We start from the raw sequence: 20,086 nt of genomic DNA, 5'->3' as shown, positions 1-20,086 counted from the left end.
AAAGAGCTGGGGTCCCAGCACTGAGCCCTGCGGCACTCCACTAGTCACTGCCTGCCATTCTGAAAAGGACCCGTTTATCCTGACTCTCTGCTTCCTGTCTGCCAACCAGTTCTCTATCCACGTCAGTATATTACCCCCAATACCATGTGCTTTAATTTTGCACACCAATCTCTCGTGTGGGACCTTGTCAAAAGCCTTTTGAAAGTCCAAATACACCACATCCACTGGTTGTCCCTTGTCCACTCTACTAGTTACATCCTCAAAAAATTCCAGAAGATTTGTCAAGCATGATTTCCCTTTCATAAACCCATGCTGACTTGGACCGATTCTGTCACTCTTTTCCAAATGTGCTGCTATTTCATCGTTAATAATTGATTCAAAATTTTCTCCACTACTGTTGCCAGGCTAACCGGTCTATAATTACTTGCTTTCTCTCTCCCTCCCTTTTTAAAAAGTAGTGTTACATTAGCTACCCTCCAGTCCATAGGAACTGATCCAGAGTCGATAGATTCCAGAGAACATAGGCCCAATCTACTCAATCTCTCCTCATAGAACAATCCTCTCAACCAATGAATCAATCTAGTGAACCCTCCATTGCCCCACCCCTTCTCTATCTCTGTAACCCCCTCCAGTCCTATAACCCTCCGAGATCTCTGCGTTCCTCCAATTATGGCCTCTTGTGCATCCACCATTTTAATCGCTTTACCATTGGCTGCCGTGCTTTCAGCTGCTCTGGAATTCTCTCCCTTAAACCTCTCCGCCACTCTACTTGGGTGCCAGGCTGCTAGCCCGGCCGAGACCCTCCCTGGTGGCCCAGTGGACCTAACTTAAAAGTATGCAGAGCTTGCAGTGGCTCTCCCTTTTAACTGAAGAGGAGAGATGTTGTGACGTGGTGCTGATGACTGATTGGGGGAGGCCGACCTGCTGCAAGGGCACTACCGCCGCTCTGTCGCCACGACATCCGCCTCGACCCAAAAAAACCCTCCAAGTGCCGAATATCGATGGAATCTCCGCCGCATGGATTGAGGCAGAGAAAAATGTTAAAGTACGGAGGGTGTGCCCCGTTTTGGGTGGTGGACAATTTCAGCCCCAAAGAGTAAGGTGAAGCAGAAAAAGAGGGCATATGACAGATGTCAGGTCAAGAATACATCTGAGAATCAGGCTAGATATAGAAAGTTCAGAGGAGAAGTGGAAAAGAAAATCAGAGGGGCAAAGAGGGGGTATAAGAATAGAATGTCAGCTAGTATAAAAGCTAATCCAAAAGTCTTCTATCGGCATATAAATAGTAAATGGATAGCAACAGGGAGGGGTGGGGCTGATTAGGGACCAAAAAGGAGAGCTACACATGGAGGCAGAGGGTATGGCCGAGGTTCTAAATGTGTCTTCAGCAAGGAAGATGCTCCCATAGACATAGTGAAGGAGACATAGTAGAGGAGATACTGGATGGGATAAGAATTGATGAAGAGGAGGCACTAGAAAGGCTGCCAGTACTTAAAGTAGATAAGTCACCAGGACCGGATGGGATGCATCCTAGGATGCCGAGGGAAGTGAAGGAAGAAATCACAGATTGGCCATAATCTTCCAATCCTTCATAGAAATGGGGCTGGTGCCAGAAGGACTGGAGTATTGCAAATGTTACACCCTTGTTCAAAAAAGGATGTAAAGATAAACCCATCAACTACAGGCCAGTCAGTTTAACCTCAGTAGTGGGGAAGCTTTTAAAAACTATAATCCGGGACAAAATTAACAGTCACTTGGACAGGTGTGGATTAATTAAGGAAAACCAGCATGGATTTGTTAAAGGCAAATCGTATTTAACCAACTTGATCGAGTTTTTTGATGCGGTAACAGAGAGGGTTGATGAGGGCAATGCGGTTGACATGGTACACTTGGATTCGACAAAGTGCCATATAACAGGCTTGCCAGCAAAGTTGAAGCTCATGGAATAAAAGGGACAGTGGCAGCATGGATACAAAATTAGCTCAGTGACAGGAAACAGAGAGTAGTGGTGAATGGTAGTTTTTCGGACTCGAGGAAGGTATACAGTGGTGTTCCCAGAGGTCGGTTCTAGGACCACTGCTTTTCTTGGTATATATTAATGACTTGGATGTGGGTGTACAGGGCACAATTTCAAAATTTGCAGATGACACAAAACTCGGAAATATAGTGTAGAGTGAGGAGGACCGTGATAGAATCCAAGAGGACATAGACAGGCTGGTGGAATGGTCAGACACGTGGCAGATGAAATTTAACGCAGAGAAGTGCGAGCTGATACATTTTGGTAAAAAGAATGAGGAGAGGAAATTTAAACTAATGGGTACAAACCTAAAGTGGGTGCATGAATAGAGAGACCTGGGGTATGTGCATAAATCGCTGAAGGTGGCAGGGCAGGTTGAGAAAGCAGTTAAAAACGCTTACGGGATCCTGGGCTTCATGAATGGAGTTATAGAGTACAAAAGCGAGGATATTATGATGAACCTGTATAATACACTGCTTCAGCCTCAACTGGAGTACAGGTATTGTGTCCAGTTCTGGGCACTGTACTTTAGGAAGGACGTGAAAGCCTTAGAGAGGGTGCAGAAAAGATTTACGAGAATGATTCCAGGGATGAGGGACTTCAGTTACGTGGATAGACTGGAGAAGCTGGGGTCGTTCTCCTTGGAGCAGAGACGGTTGAGAGGAGATTTGATAGTGCTGTTCAAAATCATGAGTAATCTGGACAGAGTAGGTCGAGAGAAACTGTTCCCATTGGCGGAAGGGCCGAGAACCAGACGACACAGTGATTGGCAAAAAAACCAAAGGCGACATGAGAAAAAACGTTTTTACGCAGCGAGTGGTTAGGATCTGGAATGCACTGCCTGAAAGGGTGGTGCAGGCAGACTCAATCACTGCTTTCAAAAGTGAGTTGGATAAGTACCTGAAAAAATAAAATTTGCTGGGCTACGGGGAAAGAGCGGGGGAGTGGGACTAGCTGAGGTGCTCTTGCAGAGAACCGGTATGGGCTCTACAGGCCAAATGGCCTTCTTCCGTGCTGTAACCATTCTATGATTCCCTGATAATCATATGGGGACTCTAGACGGAGTAAGTCTGATGGGCCATCGGGCCATAACTTGCACTGAATTGTTATCTTCTTATTAAGATGTACTCATAAACTACTCACCTTGCTGCTTTGTTCTCCGCAGGAGCCTACCTGTTTGGTCAGCGGTTTCCTGGTATTGCTGATGAATGAGGGTGGCCCGGACTCTCTCACGAGGACTGAAAACCAAGCTGCAGAAAATATCCTTTACAAATCAGACACAGGTGGCAGATACTTCCACCTGAAACTGGAGCAGAATCCCGCCTGGTTGCAACAAGGGCACAGTTACAGGGAATTTACCAGGTGAGAGCGAGCACAAAGATTGGGGTAGATTTTAAGAGTTAGTGCTCTCGGTACAATTCTTTGTGAGACAGGAACTGATTCTGGGAATTCAGGCGAAGGAGTCAGTGTTCCTTGCATAATTTTCCGATATAGAAAGGAAGACTTGTCTTTACATACAGAGTCTTTCACACTTTTATACAGAGCTAGGGTGTCCCAAAACGCTTTATAGCCAATGAAGAACTTCTGAAGTGTAGTCCCTGTTGTAATATAGATAACACAACAGCCAAATTGCACATACAAAGTTCCCACAAGCAGCAACAAGATAATCTGTTTTCGCCATGTTGATTGAGGGATAAATATTGGCCAGAACACAGGATAACTCCACTGCACTTCTTCAAAATAGTGCCGTGGGATCTTTTACATCCACCTGAGAGCGTACGGGCCTCGGTTTAACGTCTCATCTAAAAGACAGTGCAGCACTCCCTCAGTGTAATGCATGTACCTCTTCTTAGGCAGCCCCTCATAGTCGAGGATAACTTGATTCCACACTAAAAATGAGTTCTCAGGTGACTGATGAGTCCTATGCAGGACTTACAGTCTCTGTCACAGGTGGGGCAGACGGTGGTTGAAGGAACAGGTGGGTGGGGTGCTTGGGTTGCGGTGCGCTTCTTCCGCTGTTTACGCTTGGCTTCAGCTTGCTATCGGCATAGAGACTCAAGGTGTTCGGCGCCTTCCCGGATGCTTTTCCTCCACTTTGGGCGGTCTTGGGCCAGGGATTCCCAGGTATCGGTGGGGATGTTGCATTTTTTCAAGAAGGCTTTGAGGGTGTCCTTGAAGTGTTTCCTCTGCCCACCTAGGGCTTGCTTGCCGTGTCGGAGCTCCGAGTAGAGTGCATGTTTTGGGAGTCTCGTATCGGGCATGCAGACGATGTGGCCCGCCCAACGGAGTTGATCGAGCGTGGTCAGTGCTTCGATGCTGGGGATGTTGACCTGAGCGAGAACACTGATGCTGGTGCGCCTATCCTGCCAATGGATTTGCAGAATCTTGCGGAGGCAGCGTTGGTGGTACTTCTCCAGTGCTTTCTTCAGTGCAGTCAAGACCACCTACGTCCCAAGCACCCAAGGTCCTACCCCACTGCTGGCCAAGAACGGAGAGATGTTCATCAAGGACAGAAAGGCAGTCAATTCCCGCTGGAAGGAGCACTTCGATGATCTCCTCAACTGAGATTCTGTCTTCGACGTGAGTGTCCTCAACTCCATCCCACAGCATGCTACCCGCCACCATCTCAGCATAACCCCAACCCGACATGATGTATAACAGACCATCCATCAACTGAAAAGCAACAAGGCCTTAGGAGCAGATGGAATCCCCGCCAAAGCACTAAAACATAGAGGAGAAGCACTTCTGGTGTGAATACACAATCTCATTTCTCTCATCTGGAAGGAGGTTAGCATGCCAGGGGATCTCAGAGAGACGGTAATCGTGACCATTTTCAAGAAAGGCGACAAGTCTGATTGCGGTAATTACAGAGGAATTTCCCTGCTATCTTCCACAGCGAAAATCATCGCAAGAATCCTCCTCAGTTGCCTTCTCCCTGTGGCTGAAGGACTCCTCCCAGAGTCGCAATGCAGATTCCGCCCACTAAGGGGCACAATGAACATGATCTTCACCGTGCGGCAAACTCAAGAGAAATGCAGGGAACAGCACCAACCCCTGTACATGGCCTTCTTTGACCTCACAAAGGCCTTCGACACTGTCAACCGTGAGGGATTATGGAGTGTTCTCTACAAACATTTGTCACCATCCTTTGCCTGCTTCACGATGACATGTATGCACCTGTGAGTATGCTCACAGGTTCATAGAGCTGTTGCTATACGGGAGTCCTCCCTTTATTTATTGGGGACTTGGCCTAGAGGTGTTGCATGAGGCAGTCCTGTGCAATAGGTTATTAAATCGGTTCACTCCCAGGTCACCTGCAATTTCTGCGGTCTGGCGGAGTCTGTGTTCCATGTTTATGTGGAGTGTGTCAGGTTGCAGCCCCTGTTCCATTATTTGAAGGGGCTGCTCCTCAAATTCTGGTTGCACTTCAGTCCCACGCTCCTGATCTTTGGGCACCCTGTGCGGAGGGGAGTGGGCAGATTGGAAGGCCCCCTCGTAGGACTGCTCCTGGGCACGGCCAAGGGGGCCATCAGCCGGTCCAGGCAACGGGCGGTCGAAGGGCTCGTTCAGCCCGACCGCCTGCCTCTCTTTTGTGGTTACATCCCTGGAGATGAAGCACGCAGTGTCCACCAGTACATTCGCGACCTTCTGCGAGAGGTCGGCGCCGGAGGGACTGGAGTGCATCATCACCCCCGGCAACCAAATTTTAATTTGATCTTAATGTCTAAAGTTTAATTTGTTTAAGTTGTTGGTTTTAGTGCTCCCCCCCCCCCTTTTAACCAGGGGACACTTGTATAATTTGTGTTTCTAGTGCCCTCAAAAAAAAAACCAAGGGGACACTTGAAAAGTTTTTGGAGTGTTCTCCCCCTTTATCCAGGGGGCACTTGTTTAATGTTCACAACTAAAATAGTTGTAGAGTTGTTGCTACGCGGGAGCCCTCCCTTTATTTATTGGGGACTTGGACTGGAGGTGTTGCATGGGGCAGTCCGGTGCAATAGGTTATTAAATCGGTTCACTCCCAGGCCGCCTGCAATTTCTGCAGTCTGGAAGAGTCTGTGTTCCCTGTTTAGGTGGAGTGTGTCAGGTTGCAGCCCCGTTCCATTATTTGAAGGGACTTCTCCTCAAATTCTGTTTGCACTTCAGTCCCACGCTCCTGATCTTTTTTGGCAGGTTGGAAGGCCTCCTCGTAGGACTGCTCCTGGGCACGGCTAAGATGGCCATTAACCGGTCCAGGCAGCAGGCGGTCGAGGGGGCCTGACTGCCTGTCTCTCTTCCGCGATTACGTTCGAGCCACGGTGTCCCTGGAGATGGAGCGTGCAGTATCTACCGATACGCTCGCAGCCTTCCGCGAGAGGTGGGTGCCGGAGGGACTGGAGTGCATCATCACCCCCAGCAACTACATTTTAATTTGATTTAAGGTTTCTTTAAAGTTCAAAATGTTAATTGGTGGGATCTCGTGCCCTTGCCAAAAGGGGGCATTTGATTTACGTTTCAACTAAAGTGGATGAACTGGCAATTGTTAAACCTTTATTAATAAACCAACTAGTTGTTAATAGCAATGTGTTGCTATGAATTCTTGAGCAACGAACCTATGAAGCAAATACATTACACTCAGCATTATACTTGGAGTGTCGGGCTGAATTGTGGGATTCAAAACTCTGGAGCAGGGCTTGAACCCACAACCTTCTGAGTCAGAGGCGAGAGCGCTACCCACTGTGCCATAGCTTACTTTCTTCATTTGCTAACTTAACTGAAATGTTGACTTGTTAATTTGTTAATTTGTCGGTGATTCCAGGAGCAAGTTGAATGCCTTACTGAAAATTGTATAGTTTGTAGTACGTAATATATAATGAATCAGTTTAGAGTTCACGGTACAGTGAAACATATGTTACACTACGGTTAAGGGAATCAAGGGGTATGGAGAGAAAGCAGGAAAGGGGTACTTGAGGGAATGATCAGCCATGATCTCATTGAATGGCGGTGAGGCTCGAAGGGCCGAATGGCCTACTCCTGCACCTATTTTTCAATGTTTCTATGCTTCTATGAAGAACAGTTTGTGTGCAGTGTTGCCTCTAAGTTATTGTTGGGTCATGTGGCCCATTCAACAATCTGCGCACATGCGCTGTTTGCATTTTAAAGCGGGTGAGTTGGTTGCGCGGGAGCTCCAGAGCGCTGAGCGGCCATGCTGCTGTGTGGCCCTGTAGCTTCAAGGGAAAATTGGTTGTGTGATATCGATTTTAACCCTATTCGCTCAGCAGATGTCTGGTGGTTGGACAGTTAAAATCGCCCTGGCTTCTTACCTGTCCGAAAGCTGCCATGATCGCAACATAAGAACATAAGAACATCTGCAATTTTAGCCTGTTCCCCTGAGCAGGCAGCAAGGTCACACGCTCGGAGCCAACAGGGGTCCTTCTTTATATATGCATGTTGCAGCATAATGACATCATTGAGTTCCGACTGTAATTTTAACTCCGGCCTGAGCGGGGAATTCACCTGCCGTTAAAATCGGGGCCCAGTAATGTTTTATTACAGGCTTTCTGTGTCAGATTACTAAAGGAAAATATCAAAATTGAACTATAATTGACTTATTCTGACGTATTCCAGATAAAAAGCAACCCTGAATTTTTAAATCACTGCACTGGTTCCTTTTGTTATCATAATCCATGCCTGATCATAGCCACCCTTTTTATTTTCCCAGCATTATATGCACTACCTCACACTTTGTTACATTGAACTGCATATGTCTTTGTTTCACCCACCCACTTATTCTATCGATGTCCTTCAGCAATTTTCGACCCTCTTTTTCACAGTTCGGTATTCCTTCTACTTTAGTATCACCTGCAGATTAGTATATGCTCAACTTTATTCCCAAATCCATGTAATTCATATAGAGTGAAAAACTGAGGTTCCAGCAACAATCCCCAGAGGGCACCACTACTCTATGCTCTAAGCCAAGGATACCGTTTGCTTTTTTAACAGCCTTCATAAATTGTCCTGGCACCTGTGTATGTGAATCCCCAGGCCTCTCTGACCCTGCACCCTCTTAAAAATTGTGCCATTTAGTTTATATTGCCTCTTGTTAATTGAAGATATAACAGATTCTACCTTCCAATCATCTGGTAGTGTACCCAAATGAAGCGAACTTTTGCATATCATAACTAATACATCTCCGATTTCCTTTACTCCTTTACTTTCACCATTACTTCTTTACTCGTACTCTGAGCCCCTATTTATTTGCTTTTATTATGGCTTTATCTCCCTTCACTTGCACTTTCAGAGAATTATGGCCTAGAAATTGACCTGCTCTGGCGCTACTTAGATTGCCAAGGCCCCAGTATGGTGGGCAAAAAGCATGCGCATATTTCTGGTCGGAAGTGTGCTGCCTGCCATATTAGATGAGGACAAAAGGTATGAGTCCTATACGCATGCCTGAAACAGGTGTTAGGTCCTTTTCATTTGCAAAGAAGGGGCCTAACCTTTAATCCAGAGAGTGGTTAAAATGTGAACTCTTTACCATATGGAGTAGTTGAGGTGAATAGCATCGAAGCGAGATAAGTATATGAGAAAGAAAGAAAGACTTGCATTTCTACAGCACCTTTTACAATCAATAGATGTCCCAAAGCACTTTACAGTCAGTGTAGTCACTGTTGTAATGTAGGAAACACAGCAGTCAATTTGCGCACAGCAAGCTCCCATGTGATAGTGACCAGATAATCTATTTTTTTAGTGATGTTGATTGAGGGATAAATAGTGGCCAGGACACCAGGGGTAACTCCCATGCTCCTGTTCGAAATAAGATCTTTACGTCCACCTGAGAGGGCAGACAGAGCCTTGAATTAACGTCTCATATAAAAGATGGCACCTCATACAGTGCAACACTCCCTTAGTACTGCACTGGAGTGTCAGCCTAGATTTTTGTGCTTCAGTCTCCAGAGTGAGACTTGAACCCATAAACATCTGACTCAGAGATGAGGTGCTACCAACTGAGCCACAGCTAATAAATGAACAAGGAGGTAATATAAGGTTATGTTGATAGTTAGATGAAGAGGGGTGGGAGATAGCTCATTTGGACATAAACGTCAGCATAGACCAGTTGGGCCGAATGGCCTGTTTCTGTGCTGTACATTCTATGTAATTCTACGCAACTTGTGAAATAAATGCCAATAAATGTTTGCTCTGGAAAGGCAGAATATAGAGGTGCACAGTATTTATCATCTAAAATCCTGTCTGACACCAAGTCTCACCCTGCCAGCTCTGTCAGATGCTCTGCTCTCTGAACTTCCATAAGGCTTCTGATGGTATCAATCCCATTGTCCAAGATGTACCTTCAAACTTACCTCTGTCTTCTCTTTATCTTCATTATCTGCATTTCTTTATCTTCCCTTACTCCTGGTCCACTTTTCCTTTTCCTTGGAACTTTGCTCACCCAAAGCCAAAGGAAGCAGTTCTCTTTCCCCTTCCAACCTTGCCCAATACATACTCTCCCAAGTTAAGAGGTTAACTCTCAAATTAAAAATCACCTTGAAAACTCTGGCCCAAATCTTGATTGTCAGTATGGTTTGCTGGCATGACCATTCCACTTGTGACCTTGGTGCCTGTGTTAGGTATTTCTAAACCTCTGCTCTCAAACACTTTGTTGAATCTTTTGTCACTCAAAAGCCTTTAACAGGATCTGGCATCATGCATTATTAAACAATTTACAATCACACGGTTTCACAACAAAGCTATGTTCTTGGCTATCCAGTATTGCGACAATTATTTTTTATCTGTGCTGAGGTTAATGCTCATCCTCTGACTCTCTCTCTATTAACCAAGGGGTTCCCCAAGGGATCGGTCCTCTCTGCCACTGTACTTTCTGCATACTAATGGTCCCCTTCACTCATCTTCCAGCCTGTGCCACTTTTTTGCTGCTGATCTCAGCTTCCTTTAAAGTGCATGCTCTCGGGGCACATTACCTTCATTCCCTTCTCAGTGCAGTGGCTGAATCACTGCCCTCTCGGTTCCTCGGTGCTCGTTGATGGATTAATGGCAAATTCTTTTTAAATGATTGATTTTTTAAGAGATTTCCTCATGACAAGTCTGTGTTGTGAGTAATTCCTACAATGAACAACACTCATCTCAAAGGGATGATTATTACATCATATTGGGAAAAGTACACTATTGAACAATTGTTAATATTTGAGTCATGTTTGAGAATTATATGTGTAAAATCTTCCCCTCTGCACAAGACTGAGTCTTAGATCCGACCTTATCGCATCCTTTTTTTTCTAGAGACTAACTGGACACATCTTGTGTTCCTTTCTTGCTCAATTATTTTAGCAGAATGACTTCTATTGCAGAAATGTGCTTTCATGGAAATAGCCTCTGCATGTCGAGTCTTGTGAAACAATGACCCATAGTCATTAATTCAGCAGCAGCTGGAAGGTGGCATTGTCTGTATCACATTATCTCTGAACCCGATTCAGGACTGCACCACATTCTGTTCAGTTAACTGACTTTGAAATATTTTTGCCAATGTTCAACCCTAACAGTTTTCATGCCAGCCTGAATGATTTGCTCATTTAGATCCTGTCTAAATGGATTGGTAATTTAGATCTTTTCTTTGAATCGTTTTCTGTTCTTCTTTTGCTTTCATGAATCATCTTGTGGGATTCCACAGTAACAGATACTCCATCAACCTCACCGAAGTGATTTTAATTTTGTGGAGCCTATATTTTAGATTTAAGTGAGCAAGTTGCCCGCGCAGAGTTCGGTGGTGAGTGTTTCAGCTTGGTAGCACTCTAGTCTCCGAGTCATAAGCTCATGTGTTCAAGCCCCACTTGAGGACTCAATCTAGGTTGATGCAGAACTGAGAGGGTTCTCTCCTTCTGGTGAGATACTAAACTAAGGTCATTCCTGTGTGAGAAAAAAATGCTCTCTTCATTCTATCAACATTCTATAAGTTCTACTTCCTTGTCCTCACTAACCTCAATTGGCATTGAATTCAAAATCCTCATCCTCCATGACCTTGCCCCCGCAACTTATGTCCTGTACACTTAACTCATTCTGGTTACACATTGCATTTCCTCCTGCCTGTACACCAGCTTCACCTGCTTTGTGCTGATATCTTAGGTCACCTCCCCAATGATTACTAACCCCCTTAATATGGTCTCTGTGAAGAGCCTTGGAACATTTATTGTGTTAAAAGTGCTCTGAAAATCCAGTAGGAGCAGGAGTGGGCCATACGGCCCCTCGAGCCTGATCTGCCATTCAGTAGGATCATGGCTGATCTTTGATCTCAACTCCACTTTCCATCCCGATCCTAGAATCCAAAAATCTATCGATCTCTGTCTTGAATATACTCAAAGACTGAGCATCCACCACACTTTGGGGTAGATAATTCCAAAAATTCACAACCCTCTGAGTAAAAAAATTTCTCCTCATCTCAGTCTTAAATGACCAACCCCTTATCCTGACACTGTGTACTCTAGTTCTAGACTCTCCAGCCAGGGAAACAACCTCTCAGCATCTACCCTGTCAATCCCCCTCAGAGTCTTACATGTTTCAATGAGATCACCTCTCATTCTTCTAACTTCCTGAGAGTATAGTCCCATTCTACTCAATCTCTGCTCATCGGACAACATGTGTGAGGAAGACACAAAAAATCTGCAAAAGGACATAGGCTAAGTGAGTGGGCAAAAATTTGGCAGATGGAGTATCATGTTGGAAAGTGTGAGGTCATGCACTTTGGCAGAAAAAAATCAAAGAGCAAGTTATTATTTAAATGGAGAAAAATTGCAAAGTGCTGCAGTACAGCAGGACCTGGGGGTACTTGTGCATGAAACGCAAAAGGATAGTATGCAGGTACAGCAAGTGATCAGGAAGGCCAATGGATTCTTGGCCTTTATTGCAAAGGGGATGGAGTATAAAAGCAGGGAAGTCTTGCTACAGTTATACAAGGTATTGGTGAGGCCACACCTGGAATACTGTATGCAGTTTTGTTTTCCATATTTAAGAAAGGATATATTTGCTTTGGAGGCAGTTCAGAGAAGGATCACTGGGTTGATTCTGGAGATGAGGGGGTTGACTTATTAGGAAAGGTTGAGTAGGTTGGTCCTCTACTCCTTAGAATTCAGAAGAATGAGAGGTGATCTTATCAAAACATATAAGGTTATGAGGGGGCTTGACAAGGTGGATTCTGAGAAGATGTTTCCGCTGATAGGGGAGACTAGAACTAGGGGGCAGAATCTTAGAATAAGGAACTGCTAATTTAAAACTGAGATGAGGAGAAATTTTTTCTCTCAGAGGGTTGTGGATCTGTGGAATTCGTAGCCTCAGAGAGCTGAGGAAGCTGGGACATTGAATAAATTTAAGACAGGAATAGACAGTTTCTTAAATGATAAGGGGATAAGGGGTTATGTAGAGAGGGCAGGGAAGTGGAGCTGAGTCCATGATCGGATCAGCCATGATCTTATTGAATGGCGGAGTAGGCTCGAGGGGCCGTATGACCTACTCCTGTTCCTATTTCTTATGTTCTTATGTTCTTATTAACTCTCTCATCTCAGGAATCAATCTAATGAGCCTTTGTTGCACCGCCTTGATAGACATCCTGGAGAGATGTATGTTGAACATCTTGGGGAGTTAAAAGTTTAACAGTCGAACTTCTTTGTTAAACAGGTTGACATTGAAGTGTCGTAAAAGGAATGCATTGTCAGGCTTTCTATAAGGGAATAAGTGTTTGTAATGATATCATCCATGAATGATTTGGTTTTTGGGTAATAAAACGGGTAGCTAAAGTGGGTAAAGGAAATCTTGTGTAGGGGAAATGGTTCTGAGGTAAACAATTGCATACTGTTCTCATCGGTAGCCTGTTTTCAGAGGATTTGGGAAGTAGATACGTCATTCTGAAATTTTCCTTTGATATAGTTAAAATCATCATCATCATCATAGGCAGTCCCTCGAAATCGAGGAAGACTTGCTTCCACTCCAAAAATAAGTTCTTAGGTGACTTAACAGTCCAATATGGGAATTACAGTCTCTGTCACAGGTGGGACAGACAGTCGTTGAAGGAAAGGGTGGGTGGGACTGGTTGACCGCACGCTCCTTCCGCTGCCTGCACTTGCTTTCTGCATGCTCTCGGCAGAGTTAAAATAGGGTGTATCAAGGATCATGGTTTCCCACAGTATCTCAGAGCATGTTTGAAAGATACAGAACCAGTAAAGTCACTCTCTGTGTACAGTTAAAGGCCGATCACCTTTCTGCGTATCAATACAGTCTGTTTCATATACTCCACAACGGAGTCTGATGCTTACTCAAAACGTGTGGTTGTTTATCAAGGGAGACAGGAAGTTGCTTAACACGGCTCTAAGGCAAGTATATCCTTCCTCAGATAAGGACCAAAAGTTACAATGAGACCCTAGGATTGGTAGTCTGACAGGATGAAACCTATCTCTCCTGCACCTATTTTCTATGTTTCTATGTTTCTATGTTTAATCTAAATGCAAGTTTGTAGCCTCTCATTATTATTGCTATTATTGGTATTTATTAAATACCAATAATTCAAAGATCGAAGATTCGAAAATACTTTGAAGATCTCCTCAACCAAGACTCTGCCTTTGACTCGAGTGTTCTTGACTCCATCCCGCAGCATGCCACCTCAGTAAGACCCCAACACTGCACGAGGTAGAAAAAGCCATAAAACAGCTTAAAAACAACAAGGCTACGGGTGCGGATGGAATCCCTGCTGAGGTATTGAACTATGGTGGAGAGGCACTGCTGGCGCGAATACATGACCTCATGTCTCTCATCTAGAGGGAGGAGAGCATGCTGGGAGATCTTAGAGATGCAGTGATCGTGACCATCTTTAAAAAAGGGGACAAGTCTGACTGCGGCAACTACAGAGGAATCTCCCTGCTATCAGCCACTGGGAAAGTCATCGCTAGAGTCCTCCTCAACCATCTTCTCCTTGTGGCCGAGGAGCTCCTCTTGGAGTCGCAGTGTGGATTTCGTACCCTTTGGAGTACAATGGACATGGTTTTTGTAGCGCGACAGCTGGAGCAAAAATGCAGGGAACAGCGCCAGCCCTTATACATGTGGCCTTCTTCGACCTTACAAAGGTCTTTGACACTGTCAACCGTGAGGGTCTATGGAGCGTCCTCCTCTGTTTCGGATGCCCCCAAAAATACGACATGCAAGCCGTGATCATTACCGACGGATCCATCACAGACCCAATCCACGTCCGGACCGGGGTCAAGCAGGGCTGCGTCATTGCCCCAACCCTCTTCTCAATCTTCCTCGCTGCCATGCTCCACCTCACAGTCAACAAGCTCCCTGCTGGCACCTGTTCAACCTTCGCCGTCTCCAGGCCAGGTCCAAGACCTTCGGCCGCCTGAGAAAAAGAGTGTTTGAAGACCAGGCTCGTAAAACTGCCACCAAGCTCATGGTCTACAGGGCTGTAGTAATACCCGCCCTCCTGTATGGCTCAGAAACATGGACCATGTACAGTAGACACCTCAAGTCGCTGGAGAAATACCACCAATGATATCTCCGCAAGATCCTACAAATCCCCTGGGAGTACAGACGTACCAACATTAGCGTCCTCGACCAGGCCAGCATCCGCAGCACTGGAGCACTGGCCACACTTGATCAGCTCCACTGATCGGGCCACATTGTTCGAATGCCAGACACGAGACTTCCAAAGCAAGCGCTCTACTCGGAACTCCTTCATGGTAAACGAGCCAAAGGTGGGCAGCGGAAACGTTACAAGGACACCCTCAAAGCCTCCCTGAAACAATTGCAACATCCCCACTGACACCTGGGAGTCCCTGGCCAAAGACCACCCTAAGTGGAGGAAGTGCATCCAGGAGGACGCTGAGCACCTCGAGTCTCGTCATTGAGAGCACGCAGAAATCAAGCGTAGGCAGCGGAAGGAGCGTGCGGCAAACCAATCCAAACCACCCCTTCCCTCAACAACTATCTGTCCCACCTGTGGCAGGGACTGTGGCTCTCGTATTGGACTGTTCACCCATCTAGAACTCATGTTAAGAGTGGAAGCAAGTCTTCCTCGATTCCGAGGGACTGCCTATGATGATGATGATTAATTAAAAACAAATTTAGTGGAGTTCTTCGAGGAAGTGACTGAGCTGCTTCTCAAGACCAGTGTGAGTAGTCCACAAGGTAGGAATGGCATGGTATAGGAGGCAAGCTTGAGATGGACTGGAAATTGGATAAACCAGAGAAAGTGAAAGGAATGTTGTTAAAAATTCATTCTTGGGATATGGGCATCCCTAGCTGCCCTAGAGAAGATGGTGGCAAGCTGCATTCTTGAGCAGGTTTTACTGGGCCATTTCTGAGGGGAGTTAAGAGTCAATGAGGTTCGTCTGGAGAACTGTGAGCAATTAGGAAGGGTATACTGGCCTTGGAGGGAGTGCAGTGTAGATTTACTAGAATAATACATGAACTTCAAGGATTAAGTTACGAGGAGTGATTACACAAATTCTGATGAAGGGTCATCGACCCGAAACGTTAACTAGGTTTCTTTCCATTGTCTGACCCGCTGAGATTTCCAGCAGTTTCTGTTTTTATAACACAAATTAGGGTTGTATTCCCTAGAATTTATAAGGGGTAATCTGATTGAAGTTTTCAGGATACGAAGAGGAACAGATAGGGTAGACAGAGAGAGACTATTTCCACTGGTTGGGGATTCTAGAGCCAGACCTTTCAGGAGTGAAATTTGGAAACACTTCTACACTCAAAGGATGGTAGAGGTTTGGAACTTTCTTCCGCAAACGGCAATTGAAGCTAAAATTGTTAATTTTAAATCTGAGATTAACAGCTTTTTGTTAATCAAAGATATTAAGGGATATGGGCCAAAGGCGGATATGTGGAATTAGGTCGCAGATCGACTATGATCTCATTGAATGGCGGGATCAGACTTGAGGGGCTGAATGGCTTCCTCTTGTTCCTATGTTCCTGTGGGACAAGAGTCACGTATAGGCCAGACCGGGTAAGGACATCAGTAAATCAGTTGGGTTTTTACGATGATTCGACAGCTTCATGATCACTTTTACTGCTACCAGCTTTTTATATCCAGAATATTTAAAAAACTGAATTAAAATTCTCAAATTATGAGATTTGAATTCATGATCTCAGGCCTTGCGCTTACTTATCTAGTAACGTAACCATTACTCGACACTCCCGATGGTAAATGGAAGGCTCAAGAGTTTGAAAGTTCAGTCACAAATGCCTTGCAGGAGAGTTTGCTCCGCCCTCCAAGGGCAGCCACAAAAGGATGTGGGTGAAGCACACAAGGAAGTAGTCAATGCAATGGAAGTTTTCAGTGATCCAAACCATGGGGGTAGAGAGGTCACAGCAGATGGCAAGGTTGAGAAGGTGGCCATGAACATGAGTAGCAGAGTTTATACTGAAGGAGTGCGTTAGGGAGGATAGGAGTGCAGTTAATTCAGAGGAAACATAGAAACATAGAAAATAGGTGCAGGAGTAGGCTATTCGGCCCTTCGAGCCTGCACCACCATTCAATAAGATTATGGCTGATCATTCAACTCAGTACCCCTTTCCTGCTTTCTCTCCATACCCCTTGATCCCTTTAGCCGTAAGGGTCATATCTAACTCCATCTTGAATATATCCAATGAACTGGCATCAACAACACTCTGCGGTAGGGAATTCCACAGGTTAACAACTCTCTGAGTGAAGAAGTTTCTCCTCATCTCAGTCCTAAATGGCTTACCACTTATCCTTCGACTGTGACCCCTGGTTCTAGACTTCCCCAACATCGGGAACATTCTTCCTGCATCTAACCTGTCCAGTCCCGTCAGAATTTTATATGTTTCTATGAGATCCCCTCTCATCCTTCTAAACTCCAGTGAATACAGGCCCAGTTGATCCAGTCTCTCCTCATATGTCAGTCCTGCCATCCCGGGAATTGGTCTGGTGAACCTTCACTGCACTCCCTCAATAGCAAGAACGTCCTTCCTCAGATTAGGATACCAAAACTGAACACAATATTCCAGGTCCTATACAACTGCAGTAAGACCTCCCTGTTCCTACACTCAAATCCCCTAGCTATGAAGGCCAACATACCATTTGCCTTCTTCACCGCCTGCTGTACCTGCATGCCAATTTTCAATGACTGATGTACCATGACACCCAGGTCTCGTTGCACCTCCCCTTTTCCTAATCTGCCACCATTCAGATAATATTCTGCCTTCGTGTTTTTGCCCCCAAAGTGGATAACCTCACATTTATCCACATTATACTGCATCTGCCACGCGTTTGCCCACTCACCTAACCTGTCCAAATCACCCTGCAGCCTTTTAGCATCCTCCTCACAACTCACACTGCCACCCAGCTTAGTGTCATCTGCAGACTTGGAGATATTACACTCAATTCCCTCATCCAAATCATTAATGTATATTGTAAATAGCTAGGCTCCCAGCACTGAGCACTGCAGCACCCCACTAGTCACAGCCTGCCATTCTGAAAAGGACCCGTTTATCCCGACTTTCTGCTTCCTGTCTGCCAACCAATTCTCTATCCACGTCAGTACATTACCCCCAATACCATGTGCTTTAATTTTGCACACCAATCTCTTGTGTGGGACCTTGTTAAAAGCCTTTTGAAAGTCCAAATACAACACATCCACTGGTTCTACCTTGTCCACTCTACTAGTTACATCCTCAAAAAATTCCAGAAGATTTGTCAAGCATGATTTTCCTTTCATAAATCCATGCTGACTTGGACCGATCCTGTCACTGCTTTCCAAATGTGCTGCTATTTCATCTTTAATAATTGATTCCAACATTTTCCCCACTATTGTTGTCTGGCTAACCGGTTTATAATTACCCGTTTTCTCTCTCCCTCCTTTTTTAAAAAGTGGTGTTACATTAGCTACCCTCCAGTCCATAGAAACCAATCCAGAGTCGATAGACTGTTGGAAAATGATCACCAATGCATCCACTATTTCTAGGGCTACTTCCTTAAGTACTCTGGGATGCAGACTATCAAGGCCCGGGGATTTATCGACCTTCAATCCCATCAATTTCCCTAACACAATTTCCCGCCTAATAAGGATTTCCTTCAGTTCCCCCTTCTCACTAGACCCTCGGTCCCCTAGTATTTCCGGAAGGTTATTTGTGTCTTCCTTCATGAAGACAGAACCAAAGTATTTGTTTAACTGGTCTGCCATTTCTTTGTTCCCCATTATAAATTCACCTGAATGACTGTAAGGGACCTACGTTTGTTTTCACTAATCTTTTTCTCTTCACATATCTATAGAAGCTTTTGCAGTCAGTTTTTATGTTCTCAGAAAGCTTCCTCTCATACTCTATTTCCCCCCCCCCCCACTAATTAAACCCTTTGTCCCCCTCTGCTGTATTACAAAATTCTCCCAGTCCTCAGGTTTGCTGCTTTTTCTGGCCAATTTATATGCCTCTTCCTTGGATTTAACACTATTCTTAGTTTCCCTTGTTAGCCATGGTTGAACCTTTCCCGTTTTCTTTTTACTCTAGACAGGAATGTACAATTGTTGAAGTTCATCCATGTGATCTTTAAATGTTTGCCATTGCCTAGCCACCGTCAACCCTTTAAGTATCACTCGCCAGTCTATTCTAGCCAATTCACATCTCATACCATCGAAGTTACCTTTCCTTAAGGTCAGGACCCGAGTCTCTGAATTAACTGTGTCACTTTCTGTAAAGTCCTGACCCTGCAGTACAGACTTACACAAGGCACATCTTGAAGTCAAGGTCACTCAGGACGTGCACCTTTATTTCATAGCTCTGGAATTCCTCACTTGCCTGAGACCTGCCTTTATATACCTGTGTGGGACGGGTGTGCAGTGTCTCCTGCAAGTGCACCCCTGGTGGTAAGGTATGCTTGTGGTTACAGTTCATATCTACTTACAGTCATGTATAGCCTAGTAAGATACAGTTATATACAGTGGTGTGAGATACATGACATCACCCTCCCCCAAGGTCTTATTGTCTTTATAGATTCAGTCTCTCAGGTGGTCTACGTTCTCGAGTGGAGCGTCTTAGTTGTGCTTCAGTTGTTTGCCTTGGTGCCTGTTTTTCTTTTGGTGTGATTGCTGGTATCTTGCCTGGGCTGTCTGTTTCATTCAGTATAATTGCTGGTATCTCGCCTGGGCTGCCTGTTGAGACTGCCCTTTCCTCAGGTTGTTCCTTCTGACTGTCCACCAGGTGTGTTGTGAGTTCCACATTGTAGTCTGCCTCTGGTTCTGCAGTGTTGTTGGTAAATCTACTTTTTACTTGGTCTACATGCCTCCGGCAGGTTTGGCCATTGTCCATTTGTACAACCAGTAGCCTGTTTCCTTCCTTGCCTGTTACTGTCCCTGCAAGCCATTTGGGACCCCAACCTTAGTTTAGCACAAACACTTTCTCTCCGATCTCATTCCACCTCCGCTTTGAATTTCGGTCATGGTACTCAGTTAGCTTCCTGCGCTTTGCCTCAACAATTTCATGCATGTCTGGGAGGATTAACGAGAGCCTAGTCTTTAAGGTCCGTTTCATCAATAGTTGCGTGGGGGGAGCCCCAGTCAACGAATGCGGCGAGATCTGTATGCCAGCAGTAGTCGCGACAGGCGGCTCTGCAATGTGGGACCTTGGATTTTAAGCATGCTTTGTTTAATAATTTGCACTGTTCGCTCCGCCTGGCCATTGGAGGTCGGCTTGAACGGTGCCGTCTTAACGTGATTTATGCCGTGGTCAACTACAAAATCTTGGAATTCTGCGCTGGTGAAGCACGGACCATTATCACTGACCAATATGTCAGGAATGCCGTGCGTTGCAAACATGGTTCTAAGGCTCTCCACAGTGGTGGAGGTGGTGCTCGAGTTTAAAATGGTGCAATCAATCCACTTTGAAAATGCATCGATGACTACGAGGAACATTTTGCCCATGAATGGGCCCGCATAGTCTACGTGCACCTGCGACCACGGTTTGGTGGGCCAGGGCCAGGGGCTCAGGGGGACCTCCCTGGGGGCATTGTTGAGTTGGGCACAAATGGTGCACCTTTGGACGCAGAGCTCCAAGTCTGCGTCAATGCCAGGCCAC

The 20,086-nt window shown here is 45.4% G+C and overlaps 1 protein-coding gene across 1 annotated transcript in view; it reads left to right on the top strand.

The window, feature by feature from the left end:
* The window catches only part of poln (polymerase (DNA directed) nu), a 520,953-nt gene that overhangs the window by 36,248 nt on the left and 464,619 nt on the right, over nt 1-20,086 (top strand). Inside the window, exon 4 of the mRNA XM_070877627.1 lies at nt 3,183-3,379. Coding sequence (XP_070733728.1) covers nt 3,183-3,379 — 197 coding nt within the window. The remainder of the gene's footprint in view (nt 1-3,182; nt 3,380-20,086) is intronic.

The sequence above is a fragment of the Pristiophorus japonicus genome, chromosome 1 (assembly GCF_044704955.1).
Source record: "Pristiophorus japonicus isolate sPriJap1 chromosome 1, sPriJap1.hap1, whole genome shotgun sequence".
Classification (NCBI taxonomy): domain Eukaryota; kingdom Metazoa; phylum Chordata; class Chondrichthyes; family Pristiophoridae; genus Pristiophorus; species Pristiophorus japonicus.
The sequence above is the reverse complement of the archived record's forward strand: the minus strand, read 5'-3'. Positions and strand labels throughout refer to the sequence as shown.